General features: G+C 38.8%; 1 protein-coding gene across 2 annotated transcripts in view; it reads left to right on the top strand.

Annotated features, from left to right (window-relative positions):
- Positions 1-7,972: 7,972 nt before the first annotated feature.
- LOC127440977 (serine/threonine-protein kinase N2-like) overlaps positions 7,973-26,581 on the top strand; it is a 33,368-nt gene continuing 14,759 nt past the window's right edge. Inside the window, exons 1-9 of one of the 2 annotated variants that reach the window (XR_007897259.1) lie at positions 7,973-8,276; positions 13,812-14,103; positions 21,494-21,648; positions 24,284-24,413; positions 24,503-24,648; positions 24,749-24,977; positions 25,519-25,701; positions 25,844-25,953; positions 26,381-26,524. Coding sequence is in view for 1 of the 2 variants with exons in the window: in XM_051698072.1 (XP_051554032.1) it covers positions 8,256-8,276; positions 13,812-14,103; positions 21,494-21,648; positions 24,284-24,413; positions 24,503-24,648; positions 24,749-24,977; positions 25,519-25,701; positions 25,844-25,953; positions 26,381-26,524 (1,410 nt within the window). In the remaining variant the exon portion in view is untranslated. The remainder of the gene's footprint in view (positions 8,277-13,811; positions 14,104-21,493; positions 21,649-24,283; positions 24,414-24,502; positions 24,649-24,748; positions 24,978-25,518; positions 25,702-25,843; positions 25,954-26,380; positions 26,525-26,581) is intronic. The other variant, XM_051698072.1, reaches the window with a different exon arrangement.

Below are 26,581 nucleotides of genomic sequence, written 5' to 3'. Positions count from 1 at the left end.
TTTATGTCTTAGTTGTTGAATCTTTTTATGTTCATACAAATATTTACACATGTTAAGTTTGCTGAAAATAAAAGCAGTTGAAAGTGAGAGGACGTTTCTATATATATATATATATATATATACTATTCACTATATTTGATTACATCCAATACATTCAGTTACCTTTTATAAATAATGAAGTCTCTGTTTTGCTGTTTGCGTGTGTTTATCTTACTGTATGCTTAGACAGCTCCCACCCTTTGTCACTGTGAGTCTTTTACCTGATACATCACTACATGCCTCTGCTCAGCAAACAATTAAAGTAATGGAGCTGTGGAGAAAATGACTTATTTTTCCATTACACCTTGTACCATTACACTCCCCTGTCTGCACGCATATAATCATGTAATTTCAAATACTCTGCTCCACCATTAGATCAGCGACTGGGACTTCATTACATAAACATAATGATCTAGTAGATGGGGGGGTTGCTGGTCTCATTTACAGAAAAATCTACAGCAATAAAGGTTGGTTTGCTTTTACAAAGAAATTTTGAATCAGTGTAACAGCTCATGCATATCATTCAGATACATTTGGACTTTCAGATGGTTTCATGCTCATTCGAAATATTATATGATTCTTTGCCTTAGTTTTTGTTGCATTTCAGTGGTAGATCCCAGATGACATCCCAGATGTGTTTGACTTTCTTCTTCAGAACACAAATGAAGAGTTTTAGAAGAATATCTCATCTCTGTAGGTCCAATCATTGCAAATTAATGGTGGCCAAAACTTTTAAGCTCAAAATAGCAAATAAAGCCAGCATAAAAGTAATCCATAAGACTCCAGTGGTTTATTCCATGTCTTCAGAAGCAAAATGATTTAAGTCATTTTTTTACTATAAAACTCCATTTGCAAACAGCCCTCCTAAGCACTCTTCTCTCCCAAGATTCCTTCTTTTGTTTTTGCCGATTTGCCCTCGTGCATTTGGCCACCTACTGGGAAAAAGATGAATATGTAAGTCCTTTTTTACTATAAATCTCTACTTTCACTTCCATATTCTTCTTCTTTTGTTTTATGGCGATTTGCATTCTCCATGCATATCGCCACCTACTGGGCAGGGAGGAGAATTTATAGTAAATAATGACTTAAATATTGATCTGTTCTCACCCACACTTATATTTCTTCAGAAGACATGGATTTCACTACTGAAGTAGTATGGATTACTTTTATGCTGCCTTTATGTGCTTTTTGGAGTTTCATAAGTTTCTGGTTTATATTCACTTGCCCTGTGAGAACCTACAGAGCTGAAATATTTTTCTAAAAATCTTCATTTGTGTTCAGCAGAAGAAAGAAAGTCATACACATCTGGGATGGCATGAGGGTGAGTAAATGATGAGAGAATTTTCATTTTTGGGTGAACTATCCCTTTAAAATAAAATAAGACAGCCTAAATAGAAATAAAAGGTTTTAAAAGCAAACAGCATCCAACACAAACACAGCACTCTTCCCCCTCCTTCCCTTGTGTGTCCACATCTCTGTAATCTAGACTAGAGTGTGCAGGTTTGAATTAAGATCAACTGACAAGATAAACAGTTTTTCCTGGTTCCATGACTACCATTTTTTAACATAGCTACTTTAATCTGGCAGTAATCAAGTCTAAATGACAGACAGATGATAAGACAGCCAGGGTCCTTTTCTCACAGATGATTTTCTATTACCATCCAATCAGACTGCTGTCATCATTTCTTTTAGTGATTTGGCCATTACACTGTGTGTGTGTGTGTGTGTGTGTGTGGGGACAGGTTTGGGTGGTATACGGGGACATTTTTTTAGGTTACAAACTGGTAATTACAAGGGTATTATGCTATAAATGTGGTTTATGAGGACATTTCTAGTGTCCCCATAATTTAAATCACTTAAAAAACATACTAAACAATTTTTTTGTTGTTGAAAATGTAAAAATGCAGAAAGTTTGTTGTGAGGGTTAGGTTTAGGGGTAGGATTAGGGGATTGAATCTATAGTTCGTACAGTATAAAAATCATTATGTCTATGGAGAATCCTCATAAGGATAGCCGCACCAACATATGTGTGTGTGTGTGTGTGTGTGTGTGTGTGTGTGTGTGTGTGTGTGTGTGTGTGTGGTTAAAAAGCCCTCATTGTAAAGAACTCCAAATGAGAAATATGAAGCAGCTCTTAAAAGTGTTCTCTAAACCTCTTTAAAGTCACTTTGACAAATCAGTTTTGGTGTAGGCCTGCATATGGAGGTCAAATGTCAGTGGTCAAATGATGATTGCGCCATTGAGATGTCGATAACATCAATAATAATGCAGTGTCTACATTTTGCATCTGCTCGAGCAAGAGACCAAAATGTAGGAGACTGGTGATTGGCTGAAACGTGCCTGACGTCACCTGACGGATGAGGGGACTGAAGTGCGTTAACATAGCGCGGCGTTCTGGAATCAGTACACCGTTAACCTACGGATTTCGCATGGGTATGTCATGTTAAATGTAAGTTAATAAAGTCTCCTCTGTATTGATGAGATGTCTCTTTTTTACTTTAAAAGACAAGACATGGTCTGACGTCGGTGTCTAAACAAATTGGCGAACTGAACTGGATCATCGTTTGTCTGCGCAATTATTTGTTCTGTTTATGAGTCTGTGACATGAGCGGAAAGTTGACGGAGGTGAGAGTTCACATCGTGTAAGGGGCTGTTCACACCGAAAACGTTTTTTTTTTTTTGCGCGCGCGAAGTTTTCCGACGTAAACATGCGCTTTTTCTGTTTCGTTTTTATACGCCAACTGTTAAAATGCGTGTCGAGACGCTTGCGTTTCGTGGCGCTGCGTCTAGGATTTTTTTTTCTAGCGCAAGGATGCGTTTGGTGTGAATGGCTCTTAAGTGGGTAAACATACATTTGTGTACTAGTTCAACAGTAAGATGGCTTACAGATGAGGTTCAATCGAGGTAGATTGCCAGCTGTTTCTTGTCCAGTTACTATAATTATCTTGTGTTCTCTGTTATGAAACATGTTTTGTTTACCTGAAATCTATTCTAGGTAGTGACCCAAATGTTATGTAAACGCTGCCTGCAATACACATCCAGCTCATGTCAGAATGGGGGCTCTGGCATGGAAACAGTGTGTTGGATGCTTTATGGTGCAGGATTTCTGACCGGTTCCTCCTGTTTGCTTTGGATGGATACTGGCACTGCCAGTGTTCCTGCTGTCAAGCAAAGCTGGCAGAAATGGGCTCTTCGTGTTTCACCAAGCGTGGCTAAATCCTCTGCAAAAGAGACTATATAAGATCAGACTACAGGAACAACACTCAGTTTTGTTGTTAGATTCTTTATGATTAACATTTATAATCATAATGCAATTTAATTATTCACTGGTACTGTAACAAGACAAAGAGAATGGCATTGATGAGTTTGATGAGTTTGATGACTTTAATGAGGAAGCAGCATCAAAAAGTACAGTAGGTATAAAAGCTGTAAAGTGCTTCCTAAGTAATAACTTGCATATATAAAGACTTCTGTTTGATTATGCTGTTTACTACAGATTATTTGGTAATGGTGGTGCCTGCAGGGCTTGCAATAAATCCATGCCAGCATGTGAAATGGTTATGCGGGCACAGGGAAATGTTTTCCACGTCAAGGTAATCCATTTTTATTAAACTGAGCCATTCAAATACATTTAATTCAGAAATGATAAACATTTGTAATCCTGGTTTGTAGGCTTTATGCTAAAGTGTCTTTTTATTACTAATGTGTGTGTATGTGTGTGTGTGTGTGTGTGAGTGTGTGTTTTGTGTTTTGATATGTTGTCATAACAGTAATTTCACAGCAGTGATAACATTTATTTATTTTTAAAAAAAACTTAGAGTGTTTTGTATGCTCCATCTGCCATAATCAACTAATGCCTGGTGACCATTTTCACTATGTTATGGTCAACTGTTCTGTGAGCGGGACAGGCCAACGGATTCTCCAGACACAAACAGTCACTTGGATTCACTCTGGGAGCACAATATTTCAGAACAGAAGACAGATAATTTTTTTGCTTTTGATCTGAGCCCCAAGATATAGACACTAATGGAGCACCTAGATTTATATACAAGACTTCACACAACCCTGTAGTTGCTTTGTGAAGGTCTAATATTGTGGAAATTCACCATAAGCTGCTAATATCTGTCAGTGTAAATGAGGTTAACCATTGGAGCTGAAAAGCAATATCAGCAAGCACCCTTGTGTATCATAATCAATTATGAATTGGTTTGCACAAATTGACCTTTCTTGTATATACTGTAGACCTGCAATAATTTTGTTGGGGTGTCTAACAGTCCTAAAATTGTGCTTTACTGCATACTGAACTTCAGTGGGCTACCTCTGCAACTGTGCCTGCTGACAAACCGTGAATACACATAACCCCATCTTTCACTGATGTGTGAGTGACATTTATCTTTTGTTAATGGGACAGCTGTTTAACTTTTTAACAGCTGTTTCCTTCAAGCAGTCCAAATTTCTTACCAGTAAGCTAACTAATCTGGTTCCCTGCATCTTTTGAAACTTCTTTCAAGGGATATCAATGGGAGTATTGTTGTTGTTTGTTTTATGTTTTGTCTCTAATTTGTGTTGTGTAACAGGTACTATTTGCTTTGTTCAATATAATAAAAATCTTTCAAACAAACTTTTAAAATGAACTATGTTTAATCATTTGTGTTCTCAGTATTTGTGATAAATATAAGAACTCTAAAAACTGAATGGACAGACAGTAAATCTATGGAAAACATCTGCCTCTGTTTGCTGAAGGAAAAACTGTAACTATCTGTAGTAACTTATTTGCATGACAATAAGATAAGCATAAATTGCAAAAAGTGTTTTTCATTATGCTGCTTTGCAAAAACAACTATTAGCGTAATAGTTATATGCAGGATTAAAGGTGCACTGAGTACATTTTTTCCCCATTAAAAAAGATTTACTCCTAAAGAAATGAATTGTAGTTTTGAAACATATGTATAAAATCATGACCACTCACATGAGATGAGGACTTTAGTCATATCAGTAACCTTATAAAAGCTGTTTTATTCTACATGGGGCAGGGGCGCCCTCATGGGGGCTGCCATTTTAAAATCACATGACCAGCTGAATACTACTGGCCTAATCTCAGAAACCGTCTTGTTATTGGACACTTTCACTCTTGGATTAAATTAATCATGGCTGACTGTGAATAGTGAATTTCTACAATGGCATCTGAATCTGAAAACTATTGATTTTCAATGATGCTGCTTCCACACCACTAGGTGTCACTGGAAGTCCAAGATGACACAAACAAAAAGTTACTGAGTGCACCTTTAACACATTAAATGTTTGTGGATTGGAAAAAAGTTAAAAGCGGAAACTAAATTTTTAATATAATAAAAAAAAACTACAAGAAAACCTACAGTATGTGTCATGGTAAATACCATTTAAGCTCCACCCCATCACCTGCAGCACGTATATTCTTCTTGTGACTCAGCCCAGGTTAAAGATGCTATTAGCCTACCTTTTGTCTATGCTTCTGCCTTCTTACTTTACTATTTGACTCTCTTAAGTCTCAGTCCATATTTCTGACTTTTCATCTTTGTTCTTGATTTGCTATTATTTATGTTTTTCTAATAAGGATTTTTCTCTTAAATTATGGCATTCCTCCAATGAATGAATCCCAATAGATTGAGTTGTGCTGCACCTACAGGTGCATCTCAATAAATTAGAATGTCGTGGAAAAGTTCATTTATTTCAGTAATTCAACTCAAATTGTGAAACTCGTGTATTAAATAAATTCAATGCACACAGACTGAAGTAGTTTATGTCTTTGGTTCTTTTAATTGTGATGATTTTGGCTCACATTTAACAAAAACCCACCAATTCACTATCTCAACAAATTAGAATACATCATAAGACCAATAAAAAAAACATTTTTAGTGAATTGTTGGCCTTCTGGAAAGTATGTTCATTTACTGTATATGTACTCAATACTTGGTAGGGGCTCCTTTTGCTTTAATTACTGCCTCAATTCAGCGTGGCATGGAGGTGATCAGTTTGTGGCACTGCTGAGGTGGTATGGAAGCCCAGGTTTCTTTGACAGTGGCCTTCAGTTCATCTGCATGTTTTGGTCTCTTGTTTCTCATTTTCCTCTTGACAATACCCCATAGATTCTCTATGGGGTTCAGGTCTGGTGAGTTTGCTGGCCAGTTAAGCACACCAACACCATGGTCATTTAACCAACTTTTGGTGCTTTTGGCAGTGTGGGCAGGTGCCAAATCCTGCTGGAAAATGAAATCAGCATCTTTAAAAAGCTGGTCAGCAGAAGGAAGCATGAAGTGCTCCAAAATTCCTTGGTAAACGGGTGCAGTGACTTTGGTTTTCAAAAAACACAATGGACCAACACCAGCAGATGACATTGCACCCCAAATCATCACAGACTGTGGAAACTTAACACTGGACTTCAAGCAACTTGGGCTATGAGCTTCTCCACCCTTCCTCCAGACTCTAGGACCTTGGTTTCCAAATGAAATACAAAACTTGCTCTCATCTGAAAAGAGGACTTTGGACCACTGGGCAACAGTCCAGTTCTTCTCCTTAGCCTAGGTAAGACGCCTCTGACGTTGTCTGTGGTTCAGGAGTGGCTTAACAAGAGGAATACGACAACTGTAGCCAAATTCCTTGACACGTCTGTGTGTGGTGGCTCTTGATGCCTTGACCCCAGCCTCAGTCCATTCCTTGTGAAGTTCACCCAAATTCTTGAATCGATTTTGCTTGACAATCATAAGGCTGCGGTTCTCTCGGTTGGTTGTGCATCTTTTTCTTCCACACTTTTTCCTTCCACTCAACTTTCTGTTAACATGCTTGGATACAGCACTCTGTGAACAGCCAGCTTCTTTGGCAATGAATGTTTGTGGCTTACCCTCCTTGTGAAGGGTGTCAATGATTGTCTTCTGGACAACTGTCAGATCAGCAGTCTTCCCCATGATTGTGTAGCCTAGTGAACCAAACTGAGAGACCATTTTGAAGGCTCAGGAAACCTTTGCAGGTGTTTTGAGTTGATTAGCTGATTGGCATGTCACCATATTCTAATTTGTTGAGATAGTGAATTGGTGGGTTTTTGTTAAATGTGAGCCAAAATCATCACAGTTAAAAGAACCAAAGACTTAAACTACTTCAGTCTGTGTGCATTGAATTTATTTAATACACGAGTTTCACAATTTGAGTTGAATTACTGAAATAAATGAACTTTTCCACGACATTCTAATCTATTGAGATGCACCTGTATAGCCTCCCCCAAAACATAGGATGTGTCCTGCTCTTCCACTTAAAAAAATATTTTAGCCTATTTTTAAGATTTACGCATTTCAATCTTCTATCTAAATTCCATAAAAATGAATTGAGTAATCTGTAATAAATTCGAATAAAAAACTAAATATTTTAAGTTGTATTCATTTAATTTGGTTAAATATTATACAGTTCAATCTGATAGAATTTTGTTGTGAAATTAAAATGCGTAAATCTTAAAAACAGGCTAAAGTGTTTTTTGAGTGTACATTATAAATCACATTAGAATTAGTTGTGTTGCTTCTACAGAATAAATCCCCATAGACTAAGGCCTTAGAATGGCTGGTGCTGCTGCTAATAAAATAAACCACAATAAATTATAAAACGTGGTGTTGCTTCTATAGAATATATCCAAATAAAATATAGAATTTGGTCCTGCTCCTATAATAAGACAACGTTAGAATTATTGGTGCTGCTCCTATAGAATAAAACCCAATAAAATGTAAAATGCACATATGCACCTTTAGAACAAATCACAATGGAATGAACTGTACTGCTTCCACAGAATAAGTGCAGAATAATAAACTTGTTGTGTTGAAGCCTCTGTGTTTGTGAAACTGTTATTGATCACATGATCCAGGGTGGACTGGCCGTGGCTGGAATGGGTGCGGGAACAGAAACTTGCACTTGGGGCGTTCTACCACCCGCCTCCCCTTTCGATAATAGCAGCACAGCTCTGTGAGTTCACCCCAGATGCGCGGATCTCCGCTATGAGCTTTGGTGTACCATTACATTCATAGCAAATCAAGAGCTCAACCAACCATGGGAGCCCCTGCGTCCACTGGTCATCCTGTGGATCGTACCCCAAATACAGCGCTTTTCGCTTGAGACGGAAACACAAAAGGCTTGTTTTTTTGGGAGTGACTTACCTCCCCTTCCCCACAGAGTTTGATCCAAAAGAGTTCACAACCAAAATGGCCGCCGATCTCATGCAGGTAGGAAAAGTTTTGTATTTCATGAAATATTGATGTAAAGTGCACGTCAGATTGTTTGAACTTTTGGGTATAAAAACACGCTGTGCGCGCAATGCGCCGCTCTCTCTCTCTCTCTCTCGCTCTCTCTTTCAAACCACAGCTTTTCTTCTTTTGGCAAGAGCTTCTCCCTCCGCCGAAATCTTATGACACAGGAAAACAGGGAATAGGGCCTGATAAACAGTTATGACAGGAGTTTAGAGGAAGTTTTTTTTACTCTGTGAAGTCGCAGTGTCTCTGGATAAAAAAATGCACTGATTGATTTTATGCGATGTTGTCCAAAGGAAATGCTGGTGTAGTTATCGATTAAAATTGCTCGGAGTTGTACTGGGGTGATTCTCACGAAACATGTCAAGAAAATGTCCTTGTCATATTGAATCTCAAATCAATAGGCTAATTAAATATATATGAAATTATAATGCATAAAGAAAATGAAGAATACATTTAAAACCAGTAAGATAGGACATTTGTTTTAGCACATTTAAGCATATTTTAAATATATACATGTATATTTATATTTAAATAATTTTGAAGTTAAATAGCACCAGAACATTTTCTTGACACACTCAAAAAAAAAAAAAAAAAAAAAAAAGGTTCACTGAACTTAATTAAATTTAGGAAAATTTTCCACGCATTTAAATTAAAATTTACCAACAAAAAAGCATTGGTTTGAACAGACTTGCTCTAGTTGCACAAACTTAAATTAATTTTGTCAGACCAACTAGATAAGATGTAATTAATTGTCTTAAGTTGGTCCAACTAATTACATTTTACTCAACCTAAGAACAAGCACCAGTCTTCACCACAATGGTAACTCCAAAAAATCCAGCCTAACAAACAATCCTTTTAAATGCCAATATAACACAACATTAAACATGAATAAATCTCCTCCTATTCTTATCTTACTCAACAATGCACAAAATAACACTTTCAACATTTGTTCACCCCATCCAGTCACCTGCAAAGCATGCTGGGAAATGGAAATCCCCTGCCCAGTTTCATGATGCTACAAAAAGTATTAATGTAATCCTAATTCAAACTGATTAAGTAAACTTCAGTTTTACAAATTTAATTGGATAGAACATAAATCAAGTTATGACAAAATGTTCTAGAATTGTGTTGCTTTAGTTCATTTTAATTAAGTAAACTGAACAACCTGCAAAACTAATTTTTTTGAGTGCAGTTTTCATGAGAATCACCCACTGGCTGCGGCTCAATCAGGTGAGCTGACTGCCTAGATAGGCAGCATACTTGGACATCATAGACGTGTGCTGCATTTTTACGAAATTTTAAGACATAACCTAAAACAGATTTACCTATAGCTAATGCACAGTTTAACATAACCGTTTCTGGATGGTTTTAAAATGTGTTTTCCGACAAAAAATTTATGCTGATCGGTTTTTGTGTTCAGTATTGTGGTCTTGCTCCTTTTGAACATTTTGAAGCTGTTCTTAAAGATAAACATAATGTGTTTACAGTGTACACTTTTCCTTTGAACATTCAGAGTGGTTTATTTTGATAGTTAACATAGGTCTTATTAAATTCTTTCAGCTTTAGAAACTCTTTATTTTGAGACATTTCAGAGTAGTGAAGTGTACAATTCAAGTGTAAGTTATTATGAAAGTTTGGTTATTTAAGAGGTGTCAACTTAAACTTCATGACAATGTTGTCAGCACATAGAAGATAGCTTATTCACTGCAGTGAGCTGTCAGCCCTTAGGCCATTTCAAGGACATAAACAATAAAAAAGCAATTAGAATGCTACTTCGCACGTCTTGCCCTGAAGCCAGTGGCGTAGCCAAGGGTGGGCCAGGTGGCCCAGAATATTACAGATTTTTCAAATATATATTTATAAAAGTAGTTAAAAAATGCATAAATTCTAAATTCTTAATGTGTGAAAGAACTGTTTAAATGCGCCGCTTTTCTGTTATTAAGGAAAATTTGGTAAAAAAATAAATAAATAATTTGGCCCATCCATTTTTATTGAGGCTCACCCAAAAGTTATTTCCTTGCTATGCCTGAAGCATTTCTGGTAGCGGCATTTTAATAATCCAGAACTGTCAAAATAAAATGACTAGCAAGTAATTTTAGAGTCTAGCTAAAACAGAACAAACAAGATATGTGCAAAATAAAAAAGACAATGAAGTGTCATTACTGGATCCTTTAAATAAGACTCTGAGTTAACAAATTTTCTCAAATAACATCAAACATTTACCTGAAGTGAATTATCCAGTAGTGCTATTGATACTGAGCACATCTACATGAGAGAGGAGATGAAATTGTTGATGCTTACAATTTATTTCCTCAGTGGTAAGGTTGGCAATACTGGATTGCTCCTATTATAATCCATGAAGCTGTTAACGCTGGAATTTTTTTTTAATTTTATAAATTATAAAAAAAACAAAACAGGGGGCCTGGGTAGCTCAGCAAGTAAAGATGCTGACTACCACACCTGGAGTTGCAAGTTCGAATCCAGGGCGTGCTGAGTGACTCCAGTCAGGCTTCCTAAGCAACCAATTGGCCCAGTTCCTAGGGTGGGTAGAGTCATGTTGGGTTAAGTTCCTCATGGTCGCTATAATGTGGTTCGTGCTCTCGGTGGGGTGCGTGGTGAGTTGTGCGTGGATGCCGCGAAGAATAGCAGGAGCCTCCACACGTGCTGCGTCTCCACGGTAACGCGCTCAACAAGCCACGTGATAAGATGTGTGTATTGACTGTCTCAGACGCGGAGGCAGGAGGACTTAAAGCGCATTGGGAATTGGGCATGCCAAAATTGGGGAGAAAAGGGGAGAAAATCCCCCCAAATAGAAGAAAAAATTATTTAAAAAAAAACCTTTCCTTATGTGTCTCTTCTGCACTAGCTTTTATACTACTCCGGCTACTCTGAGAACTTGGCAGTGCGATACTGCAGATATTGTTGACTTTTGTGTGACAAATTGCTTGTTATGTTCCTCATTTGTAAGTCACTTTGGATAAAAGCATCTGCTAAACGACTAATTGTTCATTTAAATGACTTGCGCAGCTTCATTCAGTATAATAGATGTGATCTATAGTCTTTTTTAGAGTCAGTAAAGAAATACTCTGACTTAACTATCCAGGTAAACTTAAAATTAGTTGTCAAAAATGTTGTTCACCTACCAGAGATAAGATGTGTGCTACAGTTGTTAGTACTGCATGTATCCAGCCATCTCGCTTCACTGCAGCAGTTCATGCGTCCATTTGTGGTTGTTTTTTCTCAGAGATCTAAACACTTTAATTTCTGTTAGCTCCAGGCAGTCAGGGAGCATCCAACCACCGAACAACACGGTCAAAATTGTAATAATAATATTCTATTACAATTGTATTCATGGTAAAAATGTTAATTGTGTTAAAGTCACTATGAATGAAGTGCCTCCCGCTGTTGTTTTGAAAGAGTTTGACAACAAGCCGGAAATGTTCAAGGGACAAAGACGTCACTTCCTTAAACCGATAAACAGTCCTTGAAGTGGTCAATAACTCTTATATCAGTAAAGGACATGAGACTGTTAATTATTGACTTTTATTCTTGCTAAATTGATTATTAGTTCTACTCCATCTATTTACACTTTTTATGCTGTCCAGGAACAGACGTAATCACAAGATTTCTGTATTCTGAGCTTTTGTGAATTCAGTATCCTGGAATCCTGAATCATTTGTTGACAGATGTCATTTTGCCTGTGTTTTCAGGTAACAACTGGTATTCTGAGAGTTTTTCTCAGTTAAAAAGTTGAAGATGCACTACAGCTTAGTAATTTTGTTTAATATCCTGAATAAGAGGTTTTAAAACATTGGTTTTTGAAAAAATTATAAAAATGTTGGGGTTGGTTTGATCATTCAGAGCAGAAAGCCTTAATGATCAAAACCCATAATAACTGCAACCATTTTTTTTTCTCCTGCAGATTGTGCTGTTTTAATATTGTGTCATTTTGTGACCTGAAATTGTGTTTGTTGTCCTGAGTGTAGCACAATGTGCAGTACAAGTGAGGAGGAGATAAGGTGGTACTGGCTTCTTCCCACTGATAGTACCTAAAATGTAGGACAGGACAGAAGTTGTTTTTCCATGACCTTCATCTGACTCATGAGTCATAGTTGTCCGCTCAAGCAGAGTCAAAACATTTACATGAGTGATTTTTATTTAGCTGATCAGCAGACAGTGGGATTTCAAGTGGGTCACATAAGCTATACAGTTTCAGAAGATTCACTACGTTTCTGCTTTTAGTGATAAGAGCAGATCTAAAGTGATTTAGATTATATCTGACGTAAAAGCATAATCAGCAGGAGAATTTATGAATTCAAATATACAGTAGCCCAAAAATGTATTGGACACAAAGCTGAAGTGTGTAACTTTTTCTGTGTTCAAATATTTTCTCTTATACCAGTTTAATGTGCAGAGTCAATTATAAGTCTTAAAAAAGCTTGATTGTCACTGCATTAAATAACAAAAATGTATGCATTTATTTTAAAGAAAGCATTCTTTTGAAGCAAAACATTTCACAAAATGTTTGATGGGTTTTAAGTAAACCAAAAGATGTCATGCTCAAAATTAGAATGGAAGTATTTGGAAGATTTCTGGTTGTCAAACCAGAACATGTATAGAGTTAATGTGAACTACACCTGTCACTCTGCTAGGACATCTGAACTTGAGGGTCACTGACCTCATACATCCACTAAAATTACTTTGGGACCAGCTGGTTAGAAGTAATTACAAAAAATGGAAAGAAAAGTGTTAGTTTTGAAGTTAGGTCTAGCATCATGTGTTGGCAGATGCCACATGGTTTGATATTTTGTTATCTGTGCAATGAACTTTATTCAATTTTAAGTGTTACTAAAATGTCCAAAAGTGTCTATTTGGGGCTGCTGTATTTTGAATGTATAATTGTCTGAAGCGTTATTGATGGACCTCACCTTCACGCTCCCCTAGAACTGAATGTGCGCATTTTAGCTTAATAGATCTGCCTTGTTTTTAAGCTTTATTTATGGCTACACTTTCCCCCTGGAGGAAGATTAGATGACCCGTGTTAGTTCTCTTACATGTCTGTGAGCTCTTGAAGAGCTGGGCTAAGCAGGATTTGGCTCACCCACTCAGACCAGTTATCCTCCCTGCTGATGTCAGTGATACTGTGTGCGTTTATGTGTAAGTGCACCAGTGTGTGTGTTTGCATGCACATACATTAATGTATGCCAGTGGGGTTAGTATGCAGAGTGCACTGGGAGATGAATGCAGTACAATGACTCATGTTACTACAGGCGATATTTCTGCTTTAGGAGGGAATTTCCTGCAGGTGCTTACTATGAATGTTTTATATTTTCTTTCATTTTTGAAAGCAAAGCAATTATAGCATAAAAAGTTACTCTTGGACTTTTCTCAACTAATATTATGCATAAAGATATAGGACATTGATATATGTGTCATAGACAGCCAAATATGTTGCATTCGTGTGTTTTTCTTTTGATTACTGTATACTTAAACATTTATTTTGTACAGGCTCACATGGTTTCGGAGCAGCTGGGCCTGGGACACAATCTTGACCTGTCTGATACCATGGTCCAACAGAAGCTAGACGAAATCAAGGAACAGATCAAGAGGGAGATCCGCAAAGAGCTGAAGATCAAAGAGGGGGTGGAGAACCTTAGAAAGGTCACCACTGAAAAAAAGAGATTGGCATATGTTGATAATATGCTCAAAAAGTCCAACAAAAAGTTAGAAGAGCTGCATCAAGAGCTGCAGGAACTCAACGCCCATATTGTGGTGAAGGATCCAGAAGATCTCCTCTTAGGTATGAACAAGGCTCCTGCCAATAAATTATTTCAACCTTACAGATTTCATATTACTTTTATCTTTTGACAAAAATGTCTTTTAAATTAAGTCTATATTTTGTCATGCCTTGTTATTAATTTAGTAAATTTGACTTTGACTAAAATGGCATACAATATAACGGATTTTAGTTGATGATAATGTGCAAAATAAAATTAAAAAAAAAAAAAAGTACAACTGTAACGGACCAAACTCTAACCTATTTAAAAGTTGTGAAAAATGCATGAACATTTAAATATTTATTAAACATATATATTTATTAACATAAACAACATGAGAAAACTTTCCTGAAAACTTGAGATAATAGCATGTAACAGATATAACAATGCATAAAACCTTAACTGGTATGGTTACATAGTGGTACACCAGAGATATCAGAAGGGGAGGAGACAGACCACTCAAATCAAATCAGATCACTTTTATTGTCACACAACCATATACACAAGTGCAATAATGTGTGAAATTCTTGGGTGCAGTTCCAAGCAACATAGCAGTCATGACAGTGATGAGACATATACCAATTTACAATAAACATCAGATTTACACAACACAATTTAAAATCTAATATACACATAATTACACACAATATACACAATTTACAAATAATAACATACAATGTACAGTATACAATACACACAATATAGAATACACATTATACAATAAAAAATAGTGTATATATAGTATATATAAAATGTACAGTAGGTTGTATTGTACTGTATTGACATTCAGGCTGTCGGTTGATAGTCAGTTGCCAGTGTGTTGTTAAGAGAGAATATAATTTAAGACAGTCCAGTGTGAGATAATAAGATTAATAAAGTGCAGTGCTGATGTATATTGATTGTGAGAGATCAAGAGCTCAAAAGTCTGATTGCTTGGGGGAAGAAGCTGTCATGAAGTCGGCTGGTGCGGGTCCTGATGCTTCGATACCGCCTGCCTGATGGTAGCAGTGAGAGCAGCCCATGGCTCGGGTGGCTGGAGTCTCTGATGATCCTCCGAGCTTTTTTAACACACCGCCTGCTATATATGTCCTGGAGGGAGGGAAGCTCACCTCCGATGATGTGTCTGGCAGTTCGCACCACCCTTTGCAGGGCTTTGCGGTTGTGGGCGGTGCTATTGCCGTACCAGGCAGAGATGCAGCCAGTCAGGATGCTCTCTACAGTGCTGGTGTAGTACCGTGTGAGGATGTGGTGGTTCATTCCAAACTTCCTCAGCTGTCTCAGGAAGAAGAATTGCTGATGAGCCTTCTTCACAACGGCCTCAGTGTGGACAGACCATGTGCGTTCCTCAGTGATGTGGACACCGAGGAACTTGAAGTTGCTGACTCTCTCCACTGGTGCTCCATTGATGGTGATGGGGCTGTGTTCTCTTTCTCTTCTCCTGAAGTCCACCACAAGCTCCTTTGTCTTGCTGACATTGAGGGAGAGTTTGTGCTCCTGACACCAGCGTGTCAGAGTGTGCACCTCCTCTCTGTAGGCTGTTTCATCATTGTCAGTGATCAGACCTACCACCGTCGTATCATCAGCAAACTTAATGATGGCATTGGAGCTATGTGTTGCCACACAGTAATGTGTGTACAGGGAGTACAGGAGTGGGCTGAGAACACAGCCCTGTGGGGCTCCAGTGTTGAGGGTCAGTGGCGAGGAGATGTTGCTGCCCATTCTAACCACCTGGTGTCTGCTTGACAGGAAGTCCAGGATCCAGTTATCAAGCTTGGAGGGCACTATGGTGTTGAATGCTGAGCTGTAGTCTACAAACAGCATTCTCTCATAAGTGTTCCTTTTTTCCAGGTGGGAGAGAGCAGTGTGTAGTGTAGATGCAATGGCATCATCAGTGGAGCGGTTGTTGCGGTAAGCAAACTGCAATGGGTCCAGTAAGGGAGGCAGCACAGAGCAGATGTAATCTCTGATTAGTCTCTCAAAGCATTTGCTGATGATGGGGGTCAGAACAACAGGACGCCAGTCATTTAAGCAAGTGATTTTGGTTTGCTTTGGTACAGGCACAGTGGTGGACGTTTTGAAGCATGTGGGGACCACAGACAAGGTGAGGGAAAGGTTGAGAATGTCTGTAAATACACTAGCCAGTTGGTTCGCGCACGCTCTGATGACGTGGCCCGGAATGCCGCCTGGACCTGCGGCTTTATGGATATTCACCCGTCGGAAGGATCGGGTTACATCCGCTACAGAGACGGAGAGTGAACTAACCTCTGTAGCTTCGGCCACGAGAGCTCTCTCCGCGAGGGCGGTGTTATTTCCCTTGAAATGAGCATAAAAATATTTATCTAATCCGGGAGAGAGGCAGCGGTGTTCACGGTGGAGTTTTTATTCCCTTTAAAGTCCGTGATGATATTAATTCCCTGCCACATGCTTCTAGAGTTGGTGGTGTTAAACTGTCCTTCAATGTTGTTCCTGTACTGGCGTTTTGCTGCTCTGATAGTTTAGGAAGGCATAACTGGCTTGTTTATGCTCCTCCGCGTTCCCGGAATTAAAAGCGGAGGTCCCCGCATCAAGTGCTGCGCTAACATTGCTATTAATCCAAGGTTTCTGGTTGGGGTAGATCAGTATTGTTTTGGTCGGAACAACATCCTCTACGCACTTTCTGATGAAACATGTTACGCTATCAGCGTAAAGCTCGATGTTGTCATCAGAGGCGGACCGGAACATCTCCCAGTCCGTGTGATCAAAACAGTCTTGTAGCGTAGAGTCTGATTGGTTCGACCAGCACTGGATTGTTCTGAGGGTGAGTGCTTCCTGTTTCAGTTTCTGCCTGTAAGTGGGCAGAAGCAGAACAGAAGAGTGGTCCGATTTGCCAAATGGTGGGCAGGGGAGGGATTTGTAGCAATCCCGGAAGGGAGAGTAGCGATGGTCCAAAACCCGGTCCCCTTGTGTGTTGAAACTGATGTGTTGGTGGTATTTTGGTGCGATTGATTTAAGATTTACTTTGTTAAAGTCCCCGGTCACAATGAACACGGCCTCAGGGTGCGCGGTTTCCTGCTTGCTTATAATCCCATACAATTCCTTGAGTGCCCGGTCTGTGTCGGCTTGTGGCGGGATGTACACAGCTGTGATAATGACCGCTGTGAATTCCCTCGGTAGCCAGAATGGTTGACACAGAAGCATGAGGAATCTGCTTTTACCTGAGAGGTCTTTCCTCTGTCGCTCGGTGCATGGAGAACCCCGCAGGTTCGATGGCTGAGTCTGGAATCTCCACAGACATCCAAGTTTCTGTAAGGCAGATAATGCAGCAGTCCCTTGTCTCTCGTTGGAAAGAGATCCATGCTGTCAGCTCGCAGAGCTTGTTGTCCAGAGACTGAACATTTGACAGTAGAATACTGGGTAGCGGGGGTCAATTTGCAAGACATCTTACTCTGATGAGAACGCCGGCTCTATTTCCCCTTTTCCTTCTGCGTTTCCGTGGCCGGGCTGCCCAAACAAAGGGCTCCACTGCCTTGTTTGTAAACAGGGGGTTGGCATTGAGGAATTTGAAGTCCAGTTTATGGTGTGCAATTGCAGCACCAATGTCCAAAAGTGTTTGTCTGTTGTAGACAATAAGGCAGACAACATCCAAGACAAAAAAACATAAGAACTGTAAACAAAACAAACAAAAAACTACTAAACACTCATATATAAATGAAGGTGAGACATCATACTGCTTAATATCATGGCTTTTGGAACGGAAGGCTGTACATGCATGACAGGAAACTGGCATTACCAGTGTGGCTGCTGTGTGAACTGAATTGCTTGGAGGTGCGGTCACACTACACTTCGCACTCCATTCACTCTCATTAATACGCATCCGAATGCAGCAGAAAGAAATGTTGTACTACTCTGCGTACCAAAGTTCAAGCTTGGTGAACTGAATGTGAATTCGTATGACAAGAGGACGCTCAACCAATTGGAGACCGAAACATCACATGTTGACCCAACACACTCTCACGGCGAAATCGTCAGGATTCGTACAGCTTTTCTAAATTTGGCTAATTCGTATGATATCGTGCAACTGCACTTCTATCACTTTCACTACAGCCAATGACGTCGCTGGACATCGTTTCCATCTAATACGCGACAATTACTTCTGTCACACACAACAGCTTCCTATCATGTTTACACACTCTACTGATTGGTTAAGTTTAGATAAGGGGTTTGGGTAAGGGCGTAATATTAATAAGTATGTCCTTAACGCCTCGTGCATGGAACTCACGTTTACTTGAAGTCGTACGACTTTATGCGAACAACATCGTGCGAAACCATTCGAAATAGCCACCTCGTAAATTATGTAAGATTTTTCATGAGATCGTGTTGGTTGACCTCTTGGCTCAATTCAAAGGATACATTTACAATGACTTATTGTTGCAGGAAAGTGAGTAGACAATATATTTTAACATTTTTAATATAATATTATTTGTTTTTGTGATTTATTGTTTACTTACATCAGAAGTCCTCCCATGTGACATCATATTCTTGTTCTTGTTGTCTGGAAAAAAAATGAATGTGCCCAAAGCCTAGTGTGACTGTCCCTTTAAAGGGACTTTGGCTACACTGAGCTCAAATGTACAACTTCTTATGGACTTTATTTCATAGTGAAATCTATCTGCCTGATGCTTGGGCAAACCTGCCCTTGTAGTCGCATCCTTAAACAGGACCAAATTTAGCCTGGCATGGAAAACTTGAGAGGGGTCTTTTGTTTAGTGATGCAACAGTAGAGGAATGTTGCCACACGCCACACCTCTGTGTCAACCTCCTTTGTCTGTGTCTATCTATGCTGAGCAGAAATCAGCAGATCTGCTTTCAGAAAACAGCCCTCTAGTGTGAGTCCCTCACTGATGATGTCATAGTGCTCTTCTGTTGCTCAGCACTTGTCAGGACTCCAGTGAAGTGGGTGAGGCTGTAGTGACCCGGGTGAAGCCCTCTGCTTTGGACTGCTTTGCTGTGTGTTCATCTCATACTTCTGCAGTGACTGTATTTAATGTGGTGGTTGTCCATTATATGTACTTCAAGGGAAGAATGTTACTTACTTTCCACAGAAATTGAGCAACTAGCATGTCATTCATTACATCTCATACAGTACATCATGTAATGTTTAAATGATTGAAGCAACTGTCATTGAGCAGCTGACATGAAATACTTTTTTAAAGTTTACATTGTCCTGTGTTGTGACATGCTGTACTCCATCTAAAACTATTTTAAACTGCATTTTGCTGATTCTTTTAAAAATAATATGCATGCAGCTTTATGACCTGAAAATGAAAATTCTCATCATTTACTCACCCTCATGCTATTCCAAATGTGTATGACTTTCTTTCTTCTGCTGAACACAAATAATTTTTTTTAGAAGAATATTTCCATTTTTGAGTGAACTATCCCTTTAATTGAATATTTGTACTTTGTCCGTTTGAACAAAGGACCGTTTGAAATGAACTAGTGAAGGCAAAGAGGTGATTAAAAATGAAGAAAAACTTTAAATGAAATGGTGATTAGTCACAGGACCTAAGACATTCACTTTTCCTTAAGCATTTTCTTTTTTTTGGATAAATTATAAGCTAAAATCTTGATATTGATTAGCAAAGTCCATGTTATGTGTCAACTACCTCATTACACCATCAACTTACATCAGTAGCATCAATCAATTACATCAATGGACCTTAGCTCAAGGTCCAGTATTTATTTTTGTGTCTAACATATTGTTTTTTTTTTTATTATTGTTGTTGTTTATTTTAGTACATTGTAAATTTGTCCAGTACTTTATAGCCCTTTAATCTGCTTTGAGTCTCATTGTAATAGATTGATAATCCCTGCTGTGTGGATGCATTTTTCTCTTATACCCTGCAGTCTCTCATTTTTAAAAACCACAACAGAGGCATCTGTATTTATGCCTTGTGTAATGATGTGACTCCATAGTCTCCAGGTGCTCAACAAAAGACAACTCTTCCTCATTAACGATTGCTTCTCACACTAAGGTGCTCTGTAAAAATTAATTAATTACAGACTCCCTTGCATCTGCATCAAACAACCGAACAGGCAATGAAAGATTTACTACACAACCATTCAAAATACAAAAGAAAAACAGCATACGAGTACCTGAATTTAATCAGCATTCCAACTGGATTTTGTATACAGCATTTTATTAACTTTAGATTCTTTATATGTAAAATACTCTCTCCCTCTATTGCACCTGTTGCCTCAGGGTAACAATTAAATCTCTAAGTATAACTCACTTAATAAATACTCCTCAATAAAGAAGAAATGACTTAATAAACCAATCAAAAGCATTGACCTGGTCACACTACATCCTGGTGCCCATTTTAAGACACTTTATGGAGGATACAGATTTCTGCTTTGGAGAACTACCCTCAGAAAAGGAAATTCAAATTAGTTGGTGAGTAAACTTTATTTTTAAAGGTGCTTTCATAATGCATGCAATGGAGGGTTAAGTTTCAGTGTTGGTACATATTGATTGATGTTGTTGACATAGTCGGCTTTCAGAAAAGCTGATGTTCTTGGCTGTTAAAGACAGAAGTCAAACAGGTTGCATTCATCTTTGTGAAATAGTTGGGGTGGGGGAGTTTTTCTAGTCTGGACATGAAAAGTAGTGTGGTGCTTTATTTAAATGATATTAGTTTTCCTCCTTTGTGTCTGTCTCTTAAATGTATGGGTTGTAACTGTTCTATAATGTGGTTGTGCACTGATTGCATTCTTGAATTTTTAATTCCATTAGTTTACCCAATATAAAGAGAATGCAGGCTTAAGAAGAATTTAAATTATTGTTATTAATATTTACCCATACATCTGTTTATGTTGTTTATTATATAAACTAGGCATAAGAAATTATAAATCTTAAAATATTGTTACTTGGATTAGTGCAGATTCTAAATGTCACTCGTAATGACTCTCAAAGGTCAAACAAACAGTCAGTTACCCTGTTGCTACATCCTTCCTGTTATTTATGGTTAAGCAGAAAATCTGGAAGTTGTAGACATAGAGAACTGCATAAAATGTTTTGTTGCTCCTAGACTAAAGTCTCACTCCTGAGTAGTATCCTTTTTTATTGATCCTTTCTGGTGGTGGTGTGGCAAAGTGGTTAAAGATCTTGACTCGTTAATCAAGGTTGTAGGTTTATACCCCTCAAAGGGTTATCCGCACCATTGTGTACTCGAGCATGACACCTAACCCTAGGTTGCAACAGAAGGGTTGACCTTGGAATTTCTTTGGATGAAAGTACCTGCTAAAGCCAAGCGCACACTACAAGACTCATGCTTTCACCTTTGATGTTTTGATTTGGCAACTAGTATGCGACCAAATGTCCCAGATCATAGTGTGTGCTTTAATGATTACTTTTCTGCCATTCTTTTTTTCCAGAGTGTCCTCTCACGCTGGACAGCCCCAGAAGTGAAGCACGAATATGCACTAGCAGCAGCAGACTAGCTGCCCTTAAAAAACAGAACGACATTGAATTGAAGGTGAAGCAGGGGGCCGAGAACATGATCCAGATGTATTCAAACGGCTCAACAAAGGTAATCTACCATTTGGTTTTATTTATTGATGCTTTCTGCTTGAGGCTTTTTGACCGGTGATGCAGAATCCAGGATTTTTATGTTTACAAAGCACAGGAGAGAAGGCTAACTGTGATACAGATGTGCAGGGAAAAGGGCCTTTTCAAAATTTTCAGAAAACAAACATCAAGTTATCAGACCGCAACATTTTTTATTTCAAAACTCACCATTAATGACCCAGTTTACATGCATTTAAGAAAACAGTTTATCCTAGGGTTTTTGCAGAAAGCAGAGTTTTGAAATGTCATGTAAACGTGAATGCTGTTTTCCTTGCGTCGTTTAAGGGATTAAGAGAAAGTAGTTTAACACACCTAAGTAGTTTCTGCTGGAAAAAAACATGATCGCATGGGAAGTGGGCATGTTGTTTCTGAGAGTTCCAATACCCAGGATCATCCACTTTACGCCAACAAGCTCAATCTCCTATCAGACCACATTTGACTATCAGACAGGTTTGCATCGGCTCCAGTGTGTTTACCTTTCCCTGTGGCACAACTGGAAGCGCATTGCGTCAGCAGTGTGGGGTTCAGAGGTTGCAGTTTTCCCCTGTAGCATTACATTTTTACTCCACTTATGGTTAGGTTTGGGTTAGGGAGTAGAGTTTATAAAATATGCATTCCTCTTCACTGTATTACTGCCTGTACAGCTGAAAACAACTCACATCACAACTCGCTTTTGGCGCCCCTCCGTGGACATTTCACCTGGAAAACTGAGGCCGTTGTGAAATGGAGCTTACACATGCCCATATGCCTAGCAACACTTACTACTTTTGCCACTGGGGGCGCAGTGTTTCACATTTCAGTTCGCACAGACCAATTTCAGCGAAAGAAATGTCAACCTACTGTTTCCGATTTCACTGTGAGATCAGTCTGCAGAGAACGCGGCTTATGTGGCTATGTAAATGCATTGGCGACATTCTTACAGGTTTTTGCAGAGTGTGCATGTGTGTTTGCGCTCAAGTGCACTGGGCGAATCCCACTTTTGCAAAGTAATGCCGTGGCAGGTCGCGATGGAAAGTTTTTTTTAAACAAATATGGCAACAGCTGTGGGACATCTGGAAATAAAGCAAAGTAAAAGAAAAAAGAAACAGCGATGTCCTCAGGCACCATGTTCATCATTTACACCAATAGTGCAGGGAAATTATGTTACAATATATCCCCCTCACAATGAACAGCTTTCTGGTATCCATGTAAATGAGCTTATAATGGAAATTTAAGTTTTTCCGGGAATCGGGCGAAACTCTTCTAACCAGCTGGGGTCTCACAGCCGCAAGAGCCCCTATCAACACTTCAACTGCATTGGCTAAATTTTTTTTCTTGCTCCTTCAGTGCAAAAGGGTGCACCCAGTTATTTCCTCATTAAAACGTTTTACCCTTAAGGGGTAGTTCATCAAAAAAAAAATGTTTTATCACTTAGTCATGTTGTTACAAACTCATAAGACTGGAACACATAATGACAGATGTTAGGCAGAATGTTAGCATCAATCACCATTCACTTTCATTGCATCTTTTTTTCCAAAACATTTATGTGAATGTTGACTAAATCTCTCATTCTCATTTGAAACAACTTTTTCAAAAAACTAATTTTTTGAATATCGGCTATGTCGGCCATCAAAACTTAAACAAAAAATGACTAATTATACTTTTAAGTCTCAGTCTAGACAGATGGAGAGAAATTGTTTTTTTTCTCTAGACTCTAGAGTGAAAAGTATCGATTTAAATTTACTCCATTAGAAGCAGAGGCCCCAGTACTGCTGCCTTACTTTTAATGACAAAAATGCAACTACTGTGGCATTCCTGAGAGGTTTGGCCACAGAAGCAGCCTGACTGTGAGCTCGCCCCTGTGGCTCAACAAACACACATACATGCACACCCACACACACAGCGTCAGGATGTGAGGTATTAACAGCCCTGCAGCACAGGCAGCCCTATGAGAAATTAAGCAAGGGCTGATGTCAACTAGGAAACAACTTGTAAACGGAAGCCTTTTGTCTCACACAACGTCAGCACGGTATTCCTGGACTTTGGTGGAATTTGGAGGGAACTTTATTACCATTTGACCAGCTTGCACAAAAGTGCAAGTACCAACATTAAAAATAGTATTACAAATGGTTTACAGAATTTCTAATAAATAGGGGTGGAAAAATTATAATAATGTCAGTCTATATTCCACCACTTAAAATCTGTGTTTGTGTCTTGATGTTTGCATGCTCCCTTCTGTGGTTAGACTTGATTTGGTAACACTTTACAATAAGGTTCCATTTGTTGACATTAGTTAACTACATTAGTTAACATGAACTAACAATGAACAATTCTTTTACAGCATTTATTAATCTTGGTTAATGTTTATTTCATCATACTAATACATTTTTAAAATCAAAAGTTGTATACGTAAAATCTATGCACTGTGAACTAACATTAACTAACAATGAACAATTGTATTTTTATCTAGCATTAAATAAAATGTATAAATGCTGTAAAAATATATTGTTCATTGTTTGGTCATGATACCAATGCATATGCTAATGCTTACAAATGGAACCTTATTGTAACGTGTTGCCCTTGACTTTTATGGCACTGTTGTTGACATTGCTTTTTAGGACAGAAAACTGCTTGCAACAGCACAGCAGATGCTCCAAGACAGCAAAACCAAGATCGAGTTCATCAGAATGCAGATCCTCAAAGCCAGCCAAACCAGCGAACTCAGCTTTGACAACAATGATGTCATTGGTAAAACTCAAACTTTGTATATGTATATATGCTCTCCGAAATTATCTGTAATGTAACAGTTTGTTATTTGTCTGGTGGTGTTTGTGCAGCCAAGCCCATCATCAGTCCACTGGACCTGCGGGTGGAAGAACTCTGCCATCACACACGGATAGAGTACGCTGTGGCCGAGGGGGCCAAGAATGTCATGAAGCTGCTGGGCTCTGGCAAACTGACTGAGAAGAGGGCTCACTCTGAGGTATCTTCAACTGCATTATCATCACCATCATCAATTTCACATCTATGCTTTTATGTAATTTCCATTAATTCTTCCTCTGTTGTAATTCTATGTTATCCAGGCCCAAGCCAGATTCAATGAGTCCAATCAGAAGCTGGATCTATTGAAGTATTCCCTGGAGCAGAGACTCAATGAGCTTCCCAAGAACCACCCCAAGAGCACTCTGATCATGGAGGAGTTATCCCTTATGTCCTCTCCTGCTCTCAGTCCCCGCCAGAGCTTTGTATTCACACAAAACCAGCACAGCACTGTGAAGAACCAGTACAGCACCAAGCCAGCTGCACTCACAGGTGATCAAGACCTAATGCCTTCAGAATTGGCTTAACATGGTCCTTAAGTGTTATATTAACAGGGTTTAACTGTAAGGATGGCCCAGGGCTGGTGAGAGAGAGTTTAAGACCAGTTGACGGAACTGTCACTTGACCTACTGGGCCAGTGTGGTGTTTTCACTACAATTTAAATTTGTTGTTCATGTGCATATGTTTTTATGCCGTGCAAACTTAAACATTTGGATTTTTGTGATGTATTGAACATTGTTTTCCCCCAGTGTAAAATTATCTGTCTTGGATTTCACAAAATAGTCTTGGAAGCTTCAGTGAGAATGCATTAAAAATTCTAATTATAGTCCTTAAATAATTTTTATAGCAAGTTTTTTTTTTTTTTTTGCTAAAAAATTGCTGTTTATCATATTTGTGGCCAGTAAAAATATTGTCAAATCAAGTAAAAATCTCAACCACTGGCTCTAGCAGAAGACATCCATATTGTTGAGTCCTGATAGAGCTGCAGCTGCACAGAACTATGTTAATGGCAACTTATATTGACTTAAAATAGGTAAGTTAGAGGTTCGACTGATGGGATGCCAGGACCTTTTGGAGAATGTTCCTGGCCGGTCTAAAGCCACGTCAGTGCCGCTGCCAGGCTGGAGCCCCAGTGAAACACGCTCTTCTTTCATGAGCCGTGGGAACCGCAGAGGAACCAGTGTTCGAAATCTCTCCAAAACTGACGACTTGTCCAGTTGAGTGCTTCTTAGTACTTACCTTCAAACTGGTTCTCCACAGACCTTTCTTTTTGACATAACATAATTAATCAGGCACAGTATTGTGGCAATTGAGGGTTTAATTGTTTTCAGAAATATTTGTTCTATGTGTGTGTCCAGATGAGATTAGTGCTGTTCTGAAGCTTGACAATACAGTAGTTGGACAGACCAGTTGGAAACCTGTCAGCAATCAGTCGTGGGACCAGAAGTTTACATTAGAGCTAGACCGGGTACATTTTGGCTTTCCTTTTAAGTTAAAACTGAAGTGTGTAATTTTTTCGGTGTTAAAATACTTTCTTCTGTCTCAGTTTAAAATACAGCGCTGACTATGCAGTAGGTAAGCCATTAGTAGGTTGACTTCCTGAAGACTGTAAACACTGTTGCTCTGTGGTGCTATCAAATCATTGCTTTGTTGGAGGATTCCGACCAACCTGACATAGCAGTTTTGGCTCAACCAGTGGCATGAGTGTGGAGTGGGACTATATTTTTTCCTGACTAATGGCAGACGGGAATGTTCAGGAAATCTTTTTTAAATACCATAACAATCCATGTAGTGACAAAATTACACACTTCAGCTTTAGTTTATTTACACATGACGCATTCATGTCAGTACTGGGTGTTTGAATATGCTACAGTAAATGTTTGTGTGTACCATAGTCTCGGGAGCTGGAGATCTCAGTGTATTGGAGAGATTGGCGGTCTCTTTGTGCTGTGAAATTCCTCCGACTGGAGGACTTCCTGGACAACCAGCGCCATGGAATGTGCCTTTACCTTGAGCCACAAGGGACTCTGTTTGCAGAGGTACCTTTACAATATTGTCTCTCACCAATCAGTATGTTTCCACAAAGAGGCCTCTGA

This window comes from Myxocyprinus asiaticus, chromosome 5 (assembly GCF_019703515.2).
Source record: "Myxocyprinus asiaticus isolate MX2 ecotype Aquarium Trade chromosome 5, UBuf_Myxa_2, whole genome shotgun sequence".
Lineage (NCBI taxonomy): Eukaryota > Metazoa > Chordata > Actinopteri > Cypriniformes > Catostomidae > Myxocyprinus > Myxocyprinus asiaticus.
The sequence above is the reverse complement of the archived record's forward strand: the minus strand, read 5'-3'. Positions and strand labels throughout refer to the sequence as shown.